Consider the following 18,853-nt stretch of genomic DNA (forward strand, 5'->3'; position numbering starts at 1 on the left):
CTAGACTCCCGTACAATACCCTTAATCACTGAATCAGTAATCCCCTACTTGAGCTGGAATAGCACATCCGCATCGTGCCTCTTCGGAAGTTGCTGCATTGGCCTGGCTTCACTGGGTGCAAAAAAAAAGAAGAAGAGGGAACTCTGAAGTCCTCCTCAATAAGAGCTGCTGACTGCATTGTCCTAACCAAGGTCAGACAGCTTAAGAAAGAAAACACTCTTGAGCCATTTATTATGTCTGAAGAGCCCAGAGAAAAGCATTAATTGGCACCTATTTGCTGTCTAATCTTATCTGTCCACTTGGACGGCGTTATCAGCTGTTTATTGTTTGGGCTCCCCTCTGTGTGTGAGTGTGTGTGTGTGCGTGCGTGTGCGTGTGCGTGTGCGTGTGTGTGTGGCGGAGTATGATATCTGCGCTAAAGACGACAAAAAAACGAAGAGGACATCAGGGCGGTGTTGTGATGAATACAAAACATCAACAGGGAGCGTCATCATGTACTCTCCCAACTAATAAATATTGGATCACAGTGCGACGGGGCTTCCGGCTTCCAGCTCTCCGTCTGCCGACTGAGCAGATTGATCCGCACGTTTCTGGCCTGTTTCGAAAGAGGCGGTCGCTAGCAGAGCCCTGCCAAAGCTGCATGTCTGTGCAGAAACAAGGGCTCCATCATGACTGATTGCTTGTGACAGTTCACAGTCGCCGGGCCACTGGAGCATCATAACCTTGTGAAACTAGTGTATGGGCACTCTAGCATACAGGCTGAAGGAGAGGAGGAAGAAAAGGGAAGTTATTAGCATATTCCTTGGAGTGATCCAGAGATGCAGATGCCGTGCTGTGCCACGAATAGCCTCTGCGGTTAATATTAAACATATCTTATGCAATGAAAGACATAATGCCGATCAACACATATGGAAACGTGGGGTGGGGGGGGGGGTTATAAACGATTACTGGAACTGTGATTGCAGTTGCATATTGGAGACCCACGCTATGTCGGAGCAGGTTCTGTTGACGTGTTGAAATAAACTACTGATGACACTGAAGCAGAAACATCTCCTGAAGAGCAGAGCAAAGTCACTCGCATCCCTTTATCTGTGTTGTCACCATAACAAGCGGCAATGTATTTCTGATTGTTCACTGATTCACATTGAATGCACGAGATTAATCGAATCTGAATGAATGCCGAAAAGAGTAGAATCAGATTCATATGGCCACGAGTGACGTGCGTGGAATTATTCGGTTGTTGTCGACGACAAAGCTACGATGTCTCTGTACTCACCTGTTGCTCTCCGTCTGTTTTTTTCAATTTAGATTAAGAAAGCGTATCGGTAGGTGTGAACGTGCAAAATATTTAATTGTGACGCAGTGGTAATATCTTCCTCTAAACGCATGTTACCGCAGGTTCTCCTGTCTTTAGTGCTCACTATCCCCATGAGTGAGAATTAAGTGAACATGATGTGCCCGCTCAACCATGACCCTCCTCTGTTTCTCCCTCCAATGGTTAATTTGAAGAGTGCTGTTGTGTGGCTCTTGCCATTTCACACATGGCTTCATAAAACCTGTGGGCGTTTGCTCCCAGGCCGCTGTCCGTGTTTGCGTGTCCATGCATGACTGTTTGATGAAATATTGAAGTGTTCTATCATCGACCATTGGGTGGCCGCCAGCGCGATTCCTGTCCCTTCATTTTATTTTTTCCTCGGTGGCGTGGCTTTATTTTCCCCAGCGTGGTGTGCAGATCAGGAAGGCAAACCTCATCTGGACCCATGACAGAGCTAATCCATCGCAGCTGCAGAATGAAAAGGCCGCTTGGAGTGAATCCTTTCCAAAGGCCTCAATGGAAAGCTTCTCTCAGATGACTGTGCCCTTTGCAAACCCTGACAGAGCTAGAATATGATGAAAAAAGGACTTGGGAGAGTTCAGTGGCTTTGCTATGTTTATGAGAGAAGGGAATAGTGGAGGAGAGAGGCACAGTGCTGGAGATATAGAGATGACCAACCGCTGTGTTTGTGTATGCCTGTGTGTGACATGAACTGGATTGTAAGTACATAGCAGAGTAGCACTTCCTTCATCTCTCCACCCACCTGTCCTCTTTAGTGAGCCAAAGCAAGCCCAATGTCCAGAACATGCTGTCTGAGGTTTTATACTCCTGACAGTGAGCTGTATTGAATAGCAGACCCACAATGGCTGTGAAGTGGACAGTGGCCAAAAGTAGCATTATGTCCAGTTTGAAATTAACTAACCATAAAGAAAGGTACAATATGTGTGAATGGTCAAGGTGAAATAGCACCCTGCTCTGTCTAGAGTAAATGATCAGAGACTGAATACCTTTCTTAAGCCAAGGGTCGCATCAGTTCTCTTACTTTCTTCTCTTCAAATTGTTCTCTGTATTTTCCTCTTGCCCATTGTAGTGCTGCTGCGGCGGCGGCGGCTACTGCTGTACCAAGTCCCATCCCTGAGCCGTAAGGGGATAGACTTTGGGTCTTTTATGCACAAAGAAGCTTAAGTTTGGAAATTGCTCTCAAGTGGCCGGAGTTTGTGAAAAATCAGTGAACATTTCACTCCCAATTTCAGGGGTTTGTCTCAGAGTTAAGCTTTTTAGCTCTAGGATGCCCAATAACTAAATTAAATATCTAGGTGAAATGAAGAGGACTTTCCTATTGTAGAAGAATATGATTAGTACAAAATGCACTTACAATTAAAAAAAAAAGATATAGCACTTACTTATTAAACCCAGATATTGAGGATATCCATTGAGATTTCTGCCTCCAACCAACTATGATGAAGGGGAATTAGATGTTCCTTTTACTCTAGATAACCTGGAAAACATGCTGTTAAAGGAAGACTATGTTTATTACAACTTCATCATCAGTTCTGTCTATTATAATAACCCTTCACTTACCAAAGTAAGTCGCTAGGAACACTGCAATATTGATAAAGATTGTTTAAATTGGGCAATAAACAAAAATAAGAGGGCCATACAGAAAAAGAAAATGTGCTTTTATTTGATTTATTTGGAAGAGAGAATGAAGTTGAACAGTAAAAGCTCCATCACAGCTGACAGCCTAACTTCCTGGTTTAACTTTGTCCTAGTGTATTTGTGCACTCATGGTTTTCCTGTGTGATAGAAGGATTATTATCTCTCCCTTTCGGTTTTACTTCCAAGTAAATGTGTTGCCCCTTTGGGTGTACTTTAAGCACTATGTTCTGAGATCTTAGCAATTACTTTGGTGAGTTCGATGTTATGATTACCCATAGAATCAACAGCCCAGAGCTACGGAAAATAAAACCTAAGTTGTGATAAACCATAGCTTCCTCTGGCTGAAAGGAATTTCAATAAACCCTGTGGATTATCCTGAGAAATCAACACATTGTAAATGAATGAAAAATCATTAATGTATGGCAACTTAATTCATCTAGTTTAGAAGTTAATGTTCTGTATTTTGCTTTTGATCAGTCTGCCATGCTGATCCACCCACTTCAGTGTGTCTTTATGCTGCCATGATACTGTTAAACCTTGGACTTGTTCTGACTTGACTACATTGCAGCACAGTGACCATATCAGACAGGATTTCAGACAGGCACCAAATTAGACAGATTTTTTCCTCATTGGCGTGAGAGTGCAACTGAATAAGTTGCCCAGCACTTATCCAGACAATGAAAGGTCCACGGAGAATCCATCTTTTCATCTAATGCGAGAAAACATCTTGCTCTCATCTCTTCAAGTGAATTTGTGAAATGGCTCTAAAGTGAAGCCCCTGGCTGAGAATCTTTATTGGCTTTTGTGGGGAAATTTGCTTTTGAAAAGTAAGGTGAGTAAGGCATATTCAAGGGTTTATACGCCCGGGCCCGGCGTATATATGATTAAAGCTCACTCACTGTCATAGCTCTCTCTCTCTCTCTCTCTCTCTCTCTCTCTCTTGTTCCCGCTCTCGCTCTCTCTCACTTTCTCTTTCTCTATCTTCCTCTCCCTCTCCCCACACCACCTAAAGCATTATTATTCAGGGACAGAGAGCCATCTCAGCAATGGCACTAATAAGATGAAAAGTGGTGCTGGACTCTACATACTTAACCAGGCCTGGATTGAGGCTGAGAAGGAGAGGGAATTCTTTAAGTGATGTCTTCAAGGTTAACCAACTGGTTCCATCTCCCATCCTCATTGACTTATTGTATTATTCTTCAGAGAAAGGTAACAAGCTGGGAGAGTCCGGTTCTGGCGAGGTGGCGTTTTAAAATTCAGCCCTATTATCAAACTTCACAATGCAAATCCCTCAATGGCTCGGCTCTGTTTGTTTCATCGGCATAGGATATGAAATGTGACACGTAATTTGATTAGCGACACCTGGGGGCAAGGCTTAGTTTACACGCGCAGTAAGTGGACCATCCTGAGAGTGGCAGATTGTCATCCCCTCTTGGTGGCCCTGTGCGGCACACTCTTGGCTTTCCATGTGCACCATACACAAGACGCACAGATCAGAAATCTCCCTAAAGGACAGAAGCAACCAGTCAGGAAGCATTAAACTCAGTTAGTTTGCACTCTAACTAGAATATAGATATTTCAAGACTCCTTGCCACCCAGTGTTGGAGATTCAGAAAAAAAGAAAATGTCAAAGAGAAACTAGTTTAGCAAGCAAGACTGAAGAACAGATAGAATTGATGTAGAGCAGGAAAAACAATCCAGTGTTTTGACAGTGATGGAAAAATATACGTGGCTGCCAGACATCCACAACGTTTGCTTGTTTCTTTCTCAATGATCCAAATAAGAACAGGAACCACAGAGGATTGCAGCTGCCAGGTATTTTCCCTGCTGCGTGCAATTGGATTGAAAACAAGTCAGTCGGGAGCGGTGGTCTATACCTGAAATATCACCACAAGTCTTTACCCGAGTAGAATCATTTAGGTGCATCTTCTTAAAGCATTTTTCATTGATATAGCTGAGAGTTTTCTCCTCGTGTCCTCTTTTCTTAAAGGCATCCTCTCCTTAAGAGAACTGTTTCCTGTGATTCAGCAAAGCTAATCTTCCCTGTTTGTTGTGAAGGCGGAGCCCCTGACCGCTTCTGACAGCAACAGTTTGAATGTTTGCTGTGTTGGTACGACGTGTTGAACTCTCTCCCTCTCGGCTGCCCTGCCTCCTCTAACTCGGCCTCGCTCGCAGCACGGAGATGCTGATTAACCCGCGTGTGTGCGGACACGTCGGCACGCCATCATTGGCTGTCCGTCCTCATGCAGTTGTGGCGCAATCCCCACCCTTCTTCATCTGCGACCACCACGCTCCTCCTCGCTTCATACTCCATTCCCTTTCCTTCCTCCATATTCATCTACGAAAGAAGAGCACGCTTTAGGCCCGCAGTGCTGATTGGGAGGATTAGTGGTGTGTGAGGTTTTGTCACCAGCTTTCTTGGAAATCCAATTACAGAATATCATAAGCCTTACATGTTTCATACGCTGCTGAATCCTCCTTAAAAATGCACACAGACACACTGGAAGGGTCAGAGCAGCTGTACTCGCTGTGTACCGTGGTGACATCTTCCTGAAGGTGAGAGGAGTGATCATCTTTGAAAGGATAAGACGAGTCCTGTAGCACTCCTCGAGCCTCTGCATTGCAGCAAATGGTGGACCGCAAGAGCCTGTCGGAGAAGGGATTGTTATTTGTTCAACGAGATGAGCTGTGGGATCTTTGGGCACGGCTCTCGAGATGAAGTGAGGGTCAAGGGTTTAGGTCTGTTATCTGCTCGCATAGATAGTCCTTAATTGCATGCGTCAAGGAAATGACATGCGGACGAGGGCAGAGTGAGATTTCTGCATATCCGTTGAGTCTTATCAAACTGCGTTGTTCAGCAAACCGTCCAAGATAACGTTGTCTGAACTTCTGAAATGGCCGACGTGTTTGACAGACGCATGTAGGTCTGTTTGACTCGCAGAATTCTTTCAGCCATGTGTGTTGCCCTGTGTTCAAACAAAAGCATGATTGTTAGACCTTGAAGGTGAAAATATCTGTCAGAAGGAGATGGAGTCGAAAGTCATTGACTCCCTTGGGGATTACTCACCAGCCACTCCTCACGCAAGTACAGGACTATATCATCAAGATGGCAGGTGGAGAGGAGAAAGAGCTGCGGGTTGAAGGGCTGCAGAGAAAAACAAGCGAGGAAAGAGAATAGTTGATGACCTCCAGTGAGAGGGAAGTACGTGCTTGTGGGCCACATCTGATCTCAGTGACTCTGGTCGGAGGATCAGTTTCTCATCTTCAGGGCACGATATACATAGGAATTTGCTGCAGTCAAAGCTTTTGCTTTTTTGCTTTCTCAAGTGAACCCCCCCCCCCCCCCCCCCCCCCCCATAAAATAAAATTATACACATTTACATACCCAGTTTCACTGTACAAGACACAATTTCGGCAGGAATTAAGGAATTGCAGTTCACTATATAAAATAGTGTGAGAGAGTGAGAGAGTGAGAGAGAGTGAGAGAGTGAGAGAGGGAGTGAGAGAGAGAGTGAGAGAGAGTGAGAGAGTGAGAGAGAGAGTGAGAGAGTGAGAGAGAGAGAGAGAGAGAGAGAGAGAGAGAGAGAATGTCAGGCACATGTTTATGATTAAACAAAGGTTTTAAATTGCGGAACAGTTATGAGACGAGGAGCAATCCTGATTCAAGCCTCACATGTTGCAAGGAAATTATTATGAACTTATGAATGCAATTTTCTATATCGCTAACAATAATACTCTAGTATTAAAGTGTTCTAAACACTAGTGGATACTGTTAGAGTAGATAGACATATTTGTCTACAGTCTTATTTCTTAGTCCTCCTTTTTAAGTCACATCTTAAAAATGTTCAAAAACATTCTGTTTAATTATATTTTGAATATTGGGTCAATTTAAAAAGCAGGCAATTCTAGTTTGCATAAGTAATCCTCCCTCAGCTTACTTTGTCAAAGATTTGACAAACAGTCTTATCACATATCACATAATTCATTCCTCAGTCTTCCCTGCTCACGGACCCGAGGTCCACTCGCATCTCATTGACTGGCGTTGTAGGTTGTATACAAGCCTCCCAGGCGTATCATGATATGGGACAAGTTTTCCTCTTCCTATGGATGCCTTTTGGGCCCAATTCTTGAAGCTTCAAAGAGAATATAAATCATGCTAACCGGAGTTTGAATTAAATGCTTTCACACAGATTTCCATAATGTCCTTCTCATTTGGCTATACCACTCTGCATCAAGCTCAGGACAAAAACCCTGAATGGAAATTTTAATTTGATACTTTCACACACATTTACATTAATTCCCTTTCAGAGGATATTTGACTATTTACACGGCAACTACAAAGCTCTGTGAACATGCTTTCTATTGGAATATATCGTGCTAAGTTTTACACCAGGTAAATATTCTAACTTGGCTTTAATTCAAACTAACACCATGCTAATGAATGCTTAAACGTTGCAGTTTTGCTTTATATTGGATAACATTTCTGTTTGCTTGTTCTCAGTAATGACTCCTGTCTTATTTTACAGTTTACTGTAGTGGGCTTTATGTGTTGTACTAAAAATATGAGCAGCAGGTGTCAAAAAATGACTCACACTTATTTCAATGTTAATACATTTCCATGTATCTTTAGAGAAATAGGCTTGTGTTCTTTCTCACGTTACATTTGGATCAAACGAAACTTGACATAAATCGCACGCATGCAATTGTCGTGTTGGAATAAGATGTTTCTTCTATCAGTTGACCTGTTCTCCGTGTATCATGGCAGTGAGAAGCACAACATGTATATGCTTCTTCTTTGTATAGAACCAGCAACACAGACAGACATTCAGCCCCCTCTTTGATAGAGACACTCAGTTGAGCCATTAAAGTTACTGGCCAGTAACCCGTTTTGTGACTTTCACTAATACATATAGCAGAGAAGGAAATGTCACACTGCAGTTGTTTATAGATACAACGAAAAGTACCCGTTAATTTTCTGTTATTAAACCTATGCACTGTGGTGTTTAATGTCTACCATGATCAAAGATTAAAATAGAAGATAGAAAACATGATAGGAGGTAAATGGACCATCGGAGCAGAGAGAGTTATAAACCTGCCTCCACATACTACGGTATGTGGAGATGCTTATCTCTTGGTGGGTGAGCTCCAGACTAACCAACGACAAGTGACAGAGCACCCCAGGCCAGGCTCCTTACCCCCTATCATCCATCATACACTCAGGCAAACACACAGGTACATGCATACAGCGACACACACGTCTGAACTCACAAGTCGGTAGCTAGTACGTTCACAACCTGGCAGGGTAAGCACAGGCCAGGAGAGACATTTGTTTTATATCAGTTTTACACTGGGAAATTTCACAGCGACAACACTGCTTCAGATGAAATGCACATTTCTACCACTTAAAGGTACCCTGTGGAGTTTTCTTGTTAAAAAAAAACATAATTCTGTTTACATTCAGTGTCACGTGGGTGTGTCCTTGAGGTCTAACAAACATGTTCAATGCATTTCCTTCCTTATAAAACATTTTGTTAGCATCCTTGTTTACTTACTAGTGGTCTTCTTCTTCCCTGCATTGTGCTTGTGCATTGCTGTGTCTCGGCCCACGTCTGCCACCAGTGATCAGCGTAAAAAACATTGGCAGGACTGTGTACTGGCATGCACATGCACGTGCAAGTAGATTGACAGAACTCTGCTCCATAACGCTACTAGTGGTCAAAAACTCCACTGGGCATCTTTAAATCTGCCTTTAGAAAATGTGCAAATTTTCTGAAAGTGTGCGGCCAATGAGGAAAATATGCTGTGTCTTTGACAGTTAGGGCTGTGCGATGGGGAGAGCGGCCGTGTACAGTTTACTGCCATTTGCAGTGATAAGGGCTGCCTCAGGTTAAGCATCAAATGTGTGTATTGCAATGTTTCATTGTTATGCATTACATCTTAAAAACCTTTAATACTGTGTTTTGTTAGTTTTCTAGTTTCAATACAAACTGATTTATTTAAACAAAAACAAAATACGATCTATTATCTATTAACAACTATGTTGAAATAGCCCTCTAATGTCAACCACTGGACACATTCATTGAATTTAGTATTTTTTTCCCACAGTGTGTGTCTCTGTATCTTTTAACCCAGTAGGTCATTTAAAGTGTAAATAGATGCTGGGTGTTGATGGAGCACGACTAGTAACAGCTTCCTTTTGAACATTTAACAGCACCATTGCAGTTGAGTCGTTCTTGAATCTAGGTCTGCTATTTGAGTTAACAGTTTGAAGCACTTCACATCTCTATATGACAAAAGCTGATGCAATCCCCCCCGGGCACTTACGAGCTATCTCCCAGTGACAGCATTGCTTCTACAGAGCAGGACGTGCTGGTCCTGATGTAGGCTGGTGAAAACTGGGAAAGGAGGGAGGGGGCGAGACCAGTAAGAGGAGCTAAGAGAACCAGGGGGAGAAGAAGACCGAGACACAGGAAGGAAATGGAGGACATGTGGCTGAGAGGAGAAACAACGGAGCCAACAAGGGAAATAATGTGGGTTTTGCGGAAAAAGTCGAGGAAACGGCTAAAGAGATACAATCATCGTTGACATTTACTGTTCCCAGCCCCCTTCCCAAGGCTGTGCAAAGCTCTGGCTCATGGGCCGCAAAAGAGCATGGGAGTGCAAATACTTTGAGTGCATGAAAAGGTTTTTTTCATATGAATTAGCTCAGCATGCCTGCAGGATACCACATATCCCTCTGAACTAGCATTCCAGGCCAGCCATCCCAGTGATGCATCAGAAATGTAACATCCCCGTAGCACTGCCGAGTGTCCTGATTATAGAAGGGAATGAGGGCGGCACACTGTGTGTGTTTGACCAGTGAACTGGAGATGGGATGCATGGTTCCCTGCAGCAGGAGGGGAGGGGGGGAGGAGGAGGAGGAGGAGGAGGAGGAGGAGAAGAAGGAGGCACGGTTAGCTGCAGAGGAAGAAAAAAAAAAAGGGAAAATGAGATGAGAGGAGAAAGAAAAGAGAAAGAGCAGATGAGAGAATTATCTTTGTGTTGTTTACCACTCAGTCGTCATCCAAGCCCCTTGTTAATGTGCACGTGCACACAGCTGTCTAAAGGACTTAAGTAAATTAGCATTATTAAAATTCAAGGTGACAATTGCAGAATCATTGAATTGTATTAACTGATGTTTTATTTCATCAGAGTTGGGGACAGATTCGGACGTTATTTCCACCTACAGGACGTCATTTATTTAATTACTTTTAATTACTGAGAGGGATGAGGCCGGGGCAGCACTTTTTTCGGCATAAAGTCCAACACCAATCTTTGCTCCGCTGATGGAGCGAGGCGATATTATGGGGGAAACAATGTGAGAGGGGAAAGAGAGAGGCACTCAGGTGGGGAGAGACACTGCCACGCTTGAAGAGGGTGTATGCTTTGGGGGGATGAGCAGATGGCTGAGGCAAAAGACAGGCAACAAAAGGAGAGGTCAAATAAAGTGGTGAGGGGAGAGGAAAGTGGAGAGAGACAGTGAGGCGTTGAAGGAAGGGGCGGGGGGGGGATCAGTACTGCATGGAGAGACATCTCTGGGAGAGTGAGTGAAGTGTTGGAATACATGCATATACTGAGTACGGCTCTTTCGGGCTGCTAGAGGGTAATCCAGAACTTTCAATATAGCCTGAGGAAACTTTCAAAAAGAGTTAAAGTTCTGAGTTTGGCTCTTCAGAATCACACATAACAGGAAACTCAATATCTAAAGGTTCAGAAATGAAGATACAGATCCGTTGTGTTTAAACTTTTAAGCATTTCTTTTATTTAACTATTAATCTTGGTACACTTGACTTTCCTTTTCACTGCAAAGAAACTTTCAATTCCTCAGTTCGACTTGGTCAATATGTTTCTACTGATTGCTTTTTTTGCTTGCTATTTCTTATTAATAAACTTCCCAGTGTATATGGTCTGCTCATTTGTTCTGCTGTGTTGTTGACTGAAAGGAATTAGAGTTTATAAAAAATGTAAAAGGGTAAGGAATTTACATGCGCCGCAAATTAGCAAGGTAGCAAATTGGTGCAGCTTGTAACAAAAATGTAGATTAATTATAAAGTTACAGTACAATGTGATACAAAACAATATGGGATTTAAAAGGAGTTTCAAAAAACCACTCGCTCTTTCCTCACAGGTGATCCGGGCTGTTGGCGATAAGAGACGGCACTTCTTTTGTGTTTTCCACCAGCGCTGGGTGAAACGGCAAATTGTTTTTCTATATTATTTTCTCACAGCAGTTTGTGAAAATGATGGTTGTAGCCTGCCAAAAGAAGGGTCATTTCTTTTCTGATGCTGGGACACATTTGCTTAATCAATCATGACGCGAGCTCCATCTGAAGGTTCCTGGAGCTCAGATTTACTATCACCTACATGCTGTAGTATATAAACACCTTATGAACCCACAAAGCCTCAACATGTGGTGTGGCGTGTTCGCCTCTGACCATGGAAATGTGCCAGCAGTGATTAAGAGTGAGAAAACAAGAGGTTTCTGCACAGCGCAGCTTATGGCTCTCCATTGAAAATAAATTACGCTGCTTCCATTGATTGGTGGTTGGGTCTATTTATGGCAATGCATGCACGTGGCTGTGAATGCCGTCAGGACAGAGTCTGGAGAAGGTGGGGAAGGGATTTATTGGGGAAGAAAGGAGTGTGTCGTTCTTGTGACGGGATGCCTTGTGTGTTTTGGGACAGAGTTGTGTGATGCTGGCAGATCTGGTGCAATGAAACTGGCTAGTGTGTGCCCCCGAAACAGAACAGGTCATTCTTTGTCTAGAACATCCTTGTAAACCTCACCGCCACGGGAGAACATACCTGGAGCTCAGATCACTCTAGATGGCACAGCTCATGGGATCCCTGCAGCACGCAAACCTTTCCACTACAATAAGGCGACGACCCTGATAAGGGTGCAGCGCGAAGACATTTCATGTCTAACGGGGGCAAGAGGGAGGTTACCGGCAGCGAGATGAGGGTGTGTGGACATATCTGTTATTGAAGCTTGGGCTTGCTCAAAGCTCAACCTAATAAGCAAAGGACAGCTGAGCAGAAGGAAAGAGGCTGCCAGATCTGGTCCCCTAGGATAGGTTCTGTGTCAGTACTGGCCCAAATTAAGAGGGAGTGCAGAGAAAACTGGGCCTCGACGAGGGCTGCAGCTCCTACTGGCTCCCATTCAGTGTGGGAGATTGCACAACTCACCCTGCAGCACTTACCCACAATACTGCTGTCCATCTGTTGATTCACTTATCTCAAAGCAGTGTTGGGTGTGTGTCTGTGTGCATGTTTGTATGTCTGCATCAGTGCATGCGTGTGAGCTTTTGTGTGTGTGTGTGTGTGTGTGTGTGTGTGTGAGAGCGATAGAGAGAGTGAGAGTGTTGCTGAGAATGGATGCTTATACCTTGGGAGAGGTGTCTGTACCAGGACAGATAGGGAGGGAATAGAATTAAAAAGGATGAAGCAAATCCCACCAGTGACTAGATCTCTCATTCACACAGCAATTGTGCTTAAGAGCCGAATATGTGAACGCTGTCATGTTGTCCTCTTTAGCATGTGTGAAAGGTTTGCACATACTGTAGCACGTTTCTTCACAAAGACAGACACATTCTCACGGCAGGAAAATAAAATGGTACATGGTTATTATCTCCGCAAAGGATGTTTTCGGTTCGGTTTGTTTGTCAGCAGGAATACGGAAAAGCTACTCGCCCGATTTTCATGAAACTTGGTGGAAGGGTGTAGCATGGGCCAAGGAAGAACCACACACATTTTGGAGCAGATCCGAATCACTGGGCGGATACACAAATACTTTTTCACTTTCGTTACCATTGCGAGGTGGGGCAGATTTGGCCTTGCCGGAGGTCTGCGCTCTCTGAGTGCACTTCTACCTGTATGTGTGTACGTGTGGGATTTCATCTTGCGCTTGCTTAGGATGAAAACACAAACTTATTTAGAGCGGCATTAATACAAGAGCCTCGGCCTAAGCTGCGTCGTATGCCACCGTACCAATTGAATGAATTCCCGTCAGCTAATCGGAAACAAATATTAAACATCGCTGTTACACAAGTTTGAATATTGCCTTCCCTCCTGTCAACCATTGTACTGAAATATTCAAAGTGTTTGCGGATGTTAAGAATGCTTGATTACCCAGTAGGAGCACTTGAGAGTCAATCAGAATAAGTGAGCAGTCATTCATGATAGGGTGGGAAAGCAAAACACACCTGTAGCTCTGAATGTTAGTTTACACATTAATGGCTTCTGACTGAATGGAAGTCGCTCCTGCCTGACAATTTGCGCTGTCCCACTAGAGCATATGATGAATACACAAACAAATGGAAATGTTTTTTTGCCTCTCAAGAAATGTCATCAGACGCACGCGCTGATGGGAGAGAGAAAAAATGCTTGTATTACTGAGATGTTCATTTCCCGAAGTGGTTGTTATAGATTTGTTGAAGTGAAAAACATTCAAATGATGGTGTGACTGCTTATAATCTTTTACTTTTGTGCTCACCTCAGATAGTAGTTTCACTGAAGTGAGTCTGGTGTTTGAGCAGCTTGTCAAAATGTTTTTTTTAAACCTCAAAAGTTGGGCCAATCGTATTAAAATGTGATCTCTACGGGTATGCCTAGTAACTATGCGCTGATACCAAGTTGCTGAGATTGTGGTGTCAACAAACAAAAACGTTGTGGATCCATTCAAAGTGAAGCTGCATTCACTTCTCACTCAGAAAGAACCGTCTTTTTCAGCTCTTCCGTAGGAGGCAGCAGAAGCGGTGACAGGCAGCGGTGGCGCTCACAGCTGCTGCGTATGCTGCAGTGAGATGTTCAGTGTGGATGAAGGAGCAGAGCGATAACTGGTGGGAGCTGGATACCATCAATGGTGTGACGCTTCTATGCATCGGCTGCCACTTTCCTACTCAAACAAAAACACATTCTATCGCCTGCATTTACAGCGGCAGGATGTTTGCTGACATCCTGTCACAATGCAGCTCACGAGTACCAGACACGTTCACTTGCTGATGCAATGCATGCTGTTTTGCTGTACATTGTGTATTAAAATGCATTTCTCATATTGCTGGTACCAAGTGTAAACTGGTTTATATATTGTGAACACTAGGGATGATCGTTTAGGGCTGCAACACATTTTCACTATTGATTACTACACCGATTATTTTCTTAATTAAACGGGCACTCCAGTGATTTAGTATCGCACTTCCACAAAGTAAAAGAACTCAAAATAGACAGATAAAAAAAAAAAGTTGAGATATCCAGAGTTTTAACCCTTAGTGTGGGTCAAACTCTAAAAAACACTGGATCCTACATTTCCCATAATGCAATTGATTGCACCTTTCATCAGACCCATCCACATCTTTCATACTCTCCTGATTTGTAACATAGGATCTCTGTTGTGATTTTTTTAGTCTGCAAACCCACGCCGAGATAACCCTGATATCATCATTAGGGTTTGTTTTCCAGACTTTGGGACAGGCCTCTGTAATACCCGTAATGACTATGACCATTGGCAAAACATTTTGATTTAAATCAGGAACTATCTGATCAAAGAATAATTGAGGAGCGATGATATTAATCAATTAGTCAGTTAGTCAGAAAATGAATCTAACTACTTTGTTTCAGTCATTTATCTAGAAAGAAATGACTGATGGTCAAATAAAGCAAACAATTAGAATACATCACCTTGGGCTATGAGTAATAGTTACTGTCATATTTCACCATTCTCTAAAATAATGAATGTATTAATCAGGAAAAATAATTGTCAGATTACAACAACCTAATGGAACTATTACTGATGTGATGAGAGTGATGTGTGCACACACACACACACACACACACACACACACGTGTTGCTGAATAATGTCTTAACACTCGTGTCCTCTTGCCCTCTGCTTTCCCTGCAGTTTGCTCCCAGTTCTCCCGCGGAGTGTACGCCATCTTCGGATTCTACGACAAGAAGTCCATGAACACCTTGACCTCGTTCTGCGGCGCCCTGCACACCTCCTTTGTCACACCCAGTTACCCCACCGATAATGAGGTGCAGTTTGTCATCCAGATGCGCCCCGCCCTCCGCGGCGCTGTCCTCAGCCTGCTCTCTCACTACAAGTGGCAGAAGTTTGTCTACCTCTACGACACCGACAGAGGTAGGTGACTTTGTCAGGACTTGAAGCTTTGCGTTGCAGTGTGCAACCACAGGAAATGTTGCAGTGGCTCAGAATAGCAGCTGCACACCGGGGTTAGCAGAGGATAGATTTACCCTGTAATACTTTGTGAAAGCCCTGTAAATGCTTGAACTGTTAACACGGCACTTACTATTTTATATAATAGTTTGGTGTTATGTAAATGTGAACTGTATTCACTAGCAGCTCGTAACACTTGTAGTAACACGTTGCACACAGAAACGACGCATCTTATGAGCTATAACCTTTGGATTGGACTTTTTTTTTTAACAGTTGGCTGGTTGGTGTCAGTTAATCTTCTGTTTAATCATGTTGTTGATATTGGCTCGTCTTTCATCTGAAATGAGGTATGTCACAGCTGCTACTAAAATCTTTCTGCAGAAAGAGTGTCTGCCTGCCTGTGGGGGCTGCTTATTGTGTTGCGTCAATGAGGGTTTTTGTGTAGTTCCCAAATTGCATTGCCTTGTTGACCATAGACATTGGTTTAATGCAGCTGTGCGTGTGTCTACCTGTCAACATGTCCACGTGTTCATTTCTGGATGTTCTAATGTCAAACGAGAAAATGTGCTCATTATCTGTCAATAGAATACGGATCCCCTCCTCCTACGGAAACTCCAATTTGTTCAAACGTCACCTGGGCAGGGGAGATGGATATGTTCAGGATGTGACAGACAAAGACGCAATATGTCTTCCTCTTTGTGAGGGTGCCAAAAAAGGCTGGCTGCAGATTTCTATATTCATGCATAGCCAGAGAGCTTCAATGATGAGTCAACTTATCGATTAGTCGATCGACAGTCAAATAATTGCCGACTACTTTGATTATCGACTGTTTTTGTTTAATGCATAATGCTGTTTTCAGCTTCTCAAATAAAGACATTTCCTGCTTTTCTCTGTTTTATATTATATTAAACTGAATATCTTTGGGTTTTGGACTAACAAAACGACATTTAAAGACGTCACCTTGGACTTTGAGAAACTATTTTTCTCACTATTTTGTGACAATTTATAGACCAAACGATTAATGGATTAATTTTGACTTTTGAATTTTGATTCTGCAGATTAATCGCTAATGAAAATAATCCTCAATTGCAGCCCTACAGTACATAGCAGTTTGGAATGGCTATGTTTATTTGCTCATTATAGAAAGGTCTAGATATGCTTCAAGCCGGTCTTCTCTGCAGCGTGCTATATGCTGTATGGTTAGTTTTTTCTGGCTGAGCCTCACGCCCCCACCTCTCTGTGTCTTGCTCTGAGGCAGAATATGAAGTGTGCTTTAGCGCAGAGCCCTCTGTCTTTGGGTTTCCAGGCCTGGAGGGTCCAGAGCTGAGGGCCTTAATCCTCCACACTGCCTGCAGATAATATGTGGTTAATTAGGGTCACTCTGACTAGAACACTCATTGGATCTTCCCTGCGGATGCTAGCAACCCACACGTCCTTCAGCACAACCAATACTGCGCAGCTACCGGTCCCCATCCCTCTGCTGCTCCTCTTCTGTCTGGCAAGTGAGAATGTCTGGGGCAAAGTTGGATACATAGCGGAGGTGGAGAAAAGAGGCTGAAATACTGCAACAGAAAAGGTGTTAAAGATGACAAATAGACATAAAGAGGGGAAAGAGGGACAGAGGGCAAAAGAGGGAGGGAAAGTTTAGAAGGAGGAGGAAACCAAACACATGTTCAATCCAGCAATTAAGCTAACAGCAGGCGCGTGTGATTTACAGGCTGTTACCTGTGTACAGACAATTCCCTCCGTACTGTGTATCCCCGTGCTGAAGCCCATGCCAAGCCACTTTTACCTCTCTCCTCGCTGCCAGTGGTGTAAGACGATCCCTTATTAGCGGGAGGACATTGGCCCCAGGAGGGGATTAAAGTCGTTTATTGATGCACTCCATCCAGCACTTTGGGGGGCTTTGACACTTGGCTCATCAAGCAGACCGATGTGTCAGAGAGCCTCTACCTTCGCTTATCAGGTAGTGCAGCTCCCCAGGCAATATGGACACTGACTGCTGGCTAAACCAGGAGGAGTGACAAGGGAAAATTGTCTTCAAGGATGTATGTTTTTTTTACCCTCTGGCTCTGAGGGAAAAGGAAAATCAACAGACATCTGCTTTTGTCTGCATTCTTTTGAGTTGTTTATTGATTTTAGAGGTTCCCAACCTTTTTAGTCTGACGTACCCCGACAGTCCGGTCAGGTGAGCTCAAGTACCACTTCACTAGTCCCACCTTTCACGTGCGGAGAGTTTATGTTAAAGTGTATCTTAAGTAACGCCACTAAAAATGAATATTGTTGCAACATTTACAATTTAATTGTTAATGTTGGTTTTAACCATTATACGTCACCTTTAGCTAACTTTACTTTATGCCAGTCCTTTCAACTGTTTTACATTACTTTAACTAATTATTTCAGCTATTTATCCATTAGTTTTAGCTAATGTTTTAATTACCTCTTCATTCTTTTTAGCTTACGATTTCAACTGTTTATCAGTTAAACAACACGTAAGGTGTTATTACTGACCCCTGTTGGTGGTAGGAGCTGGTAGGATTGGTTATTGTGACAATGCATTTACTAGATCAGCATTGATTTCACCAATTCATAATTTATTTTGAATTTGTTTTTCCCTCCCTAACACAAATTTATGGATATTTTTTTAAATCAACTCATAATGAATTTTCTATTTTTAGTTCCTCCACAATCTTTCCACTGTGGGGTACATGTACCTGGTTGGGCATCTCTGATCTCGTTAATTTTTTTTTCACAATCCATGAAATTGTGAGTGAATGAAAGATCATTGTCTTGCAGTCCATTGTCTTATTGCTCTGCTCAGCTGTTCTTTTGTTAGCATCAGATGAAAACGGCCCGACGTATTGAGAAAGCCGCTTAGTGATATGTGACCTTACATGTAAATAATCTTTACACAAGTCAAAGAAAAAGCAAAAGCATGTAACAATACATCCCCGTAAGCTGCTGGTTCTGACAGATTTCTGATTTTGCTGTAGATAAACAGTGAATGAACGAATAAACCCAAATAACAAATGACCCTCCGCTCATGATATGCGACACAAAGCACCTGTTGTATTATTTTCTTTAGTTCATTTTTTGCTTTTTCATTTGTGTTTGATAAAAGCATTGTTCATTCACAATACTGGAAGCAACTTTGCAGTTATTCTCCTAACTCTGACTTTAGGGAAGGAAAACGCAGCGTATTCACGAGCTGAGCTCCAACAAGAGGTTTTATTCAGTCAATAACAAAATACAAATTACAGCCACACTATTCATTTGGCGCTTATATTAGGGCTGGCAAAAAATGCTTTTAGGCCTTAATGCAGAGCTTTCAGTCAGAGCATGATTGTCCACAAGCTTCAGGGTCTAATGTATTGAAGGGAAATTAAGGTAAATGTGTACCCTAACTGCCTAACTGTCTGTATGAAAGCAGATGTTATGATGAAGGAACTGCACTGGAAGCAAATGGAGCTTCCGTAGGCAGTGATATACAGTGTGTGAATACGTGTGTGTGTGTGTGTGTGTGTGTGTGTGTGTGAATACGTGTGTGGTTAGAGAGCGATGAAAGGTCCAAAAAGATGTCACCACTCGTTCTATTGAATCACTCCCAAACATCACATATGGCTCACCAGCAAAAAACTGATGATCACAGCAACACTCCTTTAAAATC

General features: G+C 43.0%; 1 protein-coding gene across 10 annotated transcripts in view; it reads left to right on the top strand.

Moving 5' to 3' along the window:
- LOC115014856 (glutamate receptor 3) overlaps positions 1 to 18,853 on the top strand; it is a 111,238-nt gene that overhangs the window by 40,075 nt on the left and 52,310 nt on the right. For all 10 annotated transcript variants that reach the window (XR_003832949.1, XR_003832950.1, XM_029441950.1 and 7 more), the window contains one exon: positions 14,911 to 15,150. Coding sequence is in view for 8 of the 10 variants with exons in the window: in XM_029441950.1 (XP_029297810.1) it covers positions 14,911 to 15,150 (240 nt within the window). In the remaining 2 variants the exon portion in view is untranslated. The remainder of the gene's footprint in view (positions 1 to 14,910; positions 15,151 to 18,853) is intronic.

The sequence above is a fragment of the Cottoperca gobio genome, chromosome 10, assembly GCF_900634415.1.
Source record: "Cottoperca gobio chromosome 10, fCotGob3.1, whole genome shotgun sequence".
Classification (NCBI taxonomy): Eukaryota; Metazoa; Chordata; class Actinopteri; order Perciformes; family Bovichtidae; genus Cottoperca; species Cottoperca gobio.